Source organism: Nestor notabilis, unplaced genomic scaffold, assembly GCF_000696875.1.
Source record: "Nestor notabilis isolate BGI_N333 unplaced genomic scaffold, ASM69687v1 scaffold24600, whole genome shotgun sequence".
NCBI lineage: Eukaryota > Metazoa > Chordata > Aves > Psittaciformes > Psittacidae > Nestor > Nestor notabilis.
The window spans coordinates 6208-9480 of record NW_009911875.1 but is presented as its reverse complement, the minus strand read 5'-3'; the positions used below and the strand labels follow the sequence as shown (position 1 = coordinate 9480).

At 55.7% G+C, this 3273-nt stretch overlaps 1 protein-coding gene across 1 annotated transcript in view; it reads left to right on the top strand.

Moving 5' to 3' along the window:
• Positions 1-71: 71 nt before the first annotated feature.
• The window catches only part of BSPRY (B-box and SPRY domain containing), a gene marked incomplete at its 5' end in the record, with an annotated part of 7754 nt that continues 4552 nt past the window's right edge, over positions 72-3273 (top strand). Inside the window, 3 exons of the mRNA XM_010016813.1 lie at positions 72-170; positions 286-516; positions 2093-2118. Of these exons, the coding sequence (XP_010015115.1) occupies positions 72-170; positions 286-516; positions 2093-2118 (356 nt within the window). The remainder of the gene's footprint in view (positions 171-285; positions 517-2092; positions 2119-3273) is intronic.

Sequence of the window (3273 nt, the reverse complement as noted above, 5' to 3'; positions counted from 1 at the left end):
TCCCATGGGGAAGGAAGGGGTCTCTTTATGGTCTCTCTGTGGTGCCTGAAGACCCCCATGTTGTGTTCCAGAACAAGATCGTGGACCGGTGCGAGCGGCTCCAGCTGCAGAGCGCTGCCATCACCCAGCATGTGGACAAGGTGCTGCCGGCCAAGGACCAGGCTGTCCTGGTGAGTCACGATGATCCCTGTGGCAGGGGCCCTTTTTAGGGGTGGTGTTGGCAGCAGAGGCGCTGTTGTTGGGGATGAACAGGGCTGATGTTCTCCTGTCTCCTCGCTCCGGCAGAGTGCGGCCAACATGGCGCGGGAGCTGGTGATCCAGAGGCTGATCTTCGTGGGGAATGCGTGCGAGAATGAAGAGCAGCGGCTGCTGGAGAAGGTGCACGTGGAGGAGGAGCGGGCGCACCAGAGCATCCTGACCCAGCGGGTGCACTGGAGTGAGGCTCTGCAGAAACTGGCTGCCCTCCGAACCTACCTGGTGGACATGATCACCAACCTGGATGACCAGGGCCTGGTGGTGAGTACTGCTCCTTGTACCTAGGGTCAGCTCAATCAGCTCGGAGGTGACCTAAGCTTTTAATTTATAGGACTTAAATATGGTGTTCAGCTGCTTGCTGCACAGATAGCATGGAGGCAGAGTTGGACAGGACCTACATTTGCAGGTCTAGCTCAAGGAATCTCCTTCACCTGGTTCCTTGAGCCAGGTTCCTGGCTCCTTCCTGTGCCAGGAACCTGTTGCTCCTTCACCTGGCTCAAGCCCCTGACAAGCCCCTGTGGTCCTAGAGCATCTGCTCTACCTGATTCTGCTTCTACTTGCAGTGAGGTACAGAACCACCCAGGCTCAGGTCTCCCAAGAAGCTTCAAACTTCTTGGCTTGAAGCTGCCAGCTCTCAGATGCTCTTCTGCTGGACAGCCAGGAAGCTCTGGGTTTGGGAGCTGCTCTTAGAGCAGTTAATGGAGCCACCAGTTTTCTAGAGCTCTGTCCAGTTTTAACCAAAACGTGACCCTTGGGAGCACCTGCAGATCTTCTTGAGAGCCTGTCTGGCACATCTCTGCTGGGGGTATTTACCATGCAGACCAGCACATGCTTCCCTTTGCTCAGTTCCTCCTCTGGCTATTAAATCATCTCAGTTTCCCCAAGCAATTCCTTGGACACGAGCAGGAGGCACATACCTCCTGCCTTGCTCTCAGCCTCTGCTTGTTATGTGTAACTTGTGAAGTGGGAGGCAGCGGCTCTGCTTGAAAACAGAACTGTTCCCACAGGCAGAAGGTAGATGCTGTTCCTTCGGTGGGAAGCGAAGGGTGGGTTCTCAGCTTGCTGGGCTGTGGCCTCGCTGGGGGGAGCAGGGGGTGGAAAGCAAGATCCATCCCATGCCTGTGGCAGAAAACAGCGAGACCCTCAGTTTCTCCTTTTGCCATGTAGCGGAGGGGAAGTGGGGATCACACATTCCCCACCTTGGGATGCTGGTGTTGGTGCTTGTGTCTGTCAGGAATCGATGTGTCATGTCACAAGACAGTGAAAGGCACACAGAGCACCCTGCAGCTTGTATTTGAGCAGGGATCAAATGTTCTACCACTGCTTTAACAGGGCTGTACCTTGAGAACACACCATTGCCAGCGGGTACAGAAACAAGTGGGACTGCCTAGGAGGTTGTGTGACTCTTGGCTTAGGTCCTCTGCAGCCTCACCCCTCACTGACAGCTTTGGGGGGTGTTTGCTGCAAGCAAAGGGTGTTCCTGCAGCATGCCCCGATGGGCTGGGGGACGGGGACCTCTGGGCTGGGGTTCTCATGCTCTGCGCAAGGCAGGGTGCAGTGTGAGAGCTCCCAGATGCAGACAGGCTGGTGCCTATCAGAGGCTGTGGAATTAGAGCTGGTTCTTTGTGGGTCCTGAGTCAGGGAGTGGAAAGTGCTGTGGCTGGAGAAAATGGGTGCTGGTTCCCCCTGCTCCCCAGGGCAAGCACTGAGGTGAAGAGTGGTTTCTCTGGGCCGGGAAGGAGAACAGTGCTCCCTGGGTTTGCAGTGCCCAGCCTATGTTTGGGATTTTATCTGTGGGGATTGCTGCTGTGATGACTCTTTCTCTCCTTGTCCCCAGCATGCAGAACAGGAGATCTTCCAGAGGTTAGTACCCAGCTGCTCCGGGTCCTTTCCCTGCTCCAAGCTTGCCTGGACCCCTTGGCTCCGGCTGTGAGCAGCATGCCATTGCTCAGGCAGCTGGTGACACCCCTCTTTCTTCTTTCACGCTGCTCTTGTGGGGCTCAAGGACACAGACTAGAGATCCCTCTTGTCTCCTCTTCACACGGTGCTTGAGACGGAGCCGTCTGGCACCTAGAATCGCTCCATGTGCAATGTCTCTCTGAATGAACTGACTCTTGCTTATGGTAGAAAACTCCACGGGGCTCACCGGGAGATGGAGCATACCTGACCCTGGCCTGATGGCAGGAGGTGGGATGGTCTGTCCAGAAACCTGGAGTACTCCATGCCTGTGGGGCTGCTGGTGCCACATTCCTCGGTGCAGCAGCGTGCCCAGACTTGTGCTGCCTCCTTCCCTGAGAGGTAGGTTGCACAGGGGGTGAACCAAGGGCAGATGTCAGCATTCCAAGGCCAGCTTCAACGGGGCTTGGAGCAACCTGCTCCAGTGGAAGGTGTCCCTGCAGGTGTCCTGTGGCAGGGGTTGGAACTGGAGGAGCTTTAAGGTCCCTTCAACCCAAACCAGTCTGGGATTCTGTGATTTCTGACAGTCATCACCAGTAACGTGGGGCTGCCCTTCCTTGAGAAGGCAATGTGGTGGCTGCATTTTGCAGGCATTTATTTCCGGGGCTGCTACAAGGCTGCTGGCTGGCACTGGCTGGACTCTGCTGCCCAGAGGACTTTCAGGGGTATCTTTGCCTGGAACCTGCTTGTAGAGATTAAGAAATGTGCCACAGCACGTCACAGCAGCCTGTGCCAGAGCCTTCACTTACAACCATGAGTTGTGTGTGCTGCAGGCCGTGGGGAATCCAGCAGATGCTCCATCTCCTGGCTGTGCTCTATGACATCTGGAGTTGCTCTCCTGTTGCATCCCCCCTACTCTGAGCCAGGCTGTGTTGGTGCAGAGGGAATTCTCACTGTCTCCCACCAGCCTCTTCCTTGTGCTCCTCTTGCACCTCAATGCCTGCTCTCAGATGCATTTACTCTGTGTTTGCTGAGTGAGGAGGCTGTTGGCTCAGGCTGCTGGGATTGTACTTAAAACACTGAAGTCCTTTCAGATGGGGCTGTAATCAAAGCCAACCGAAA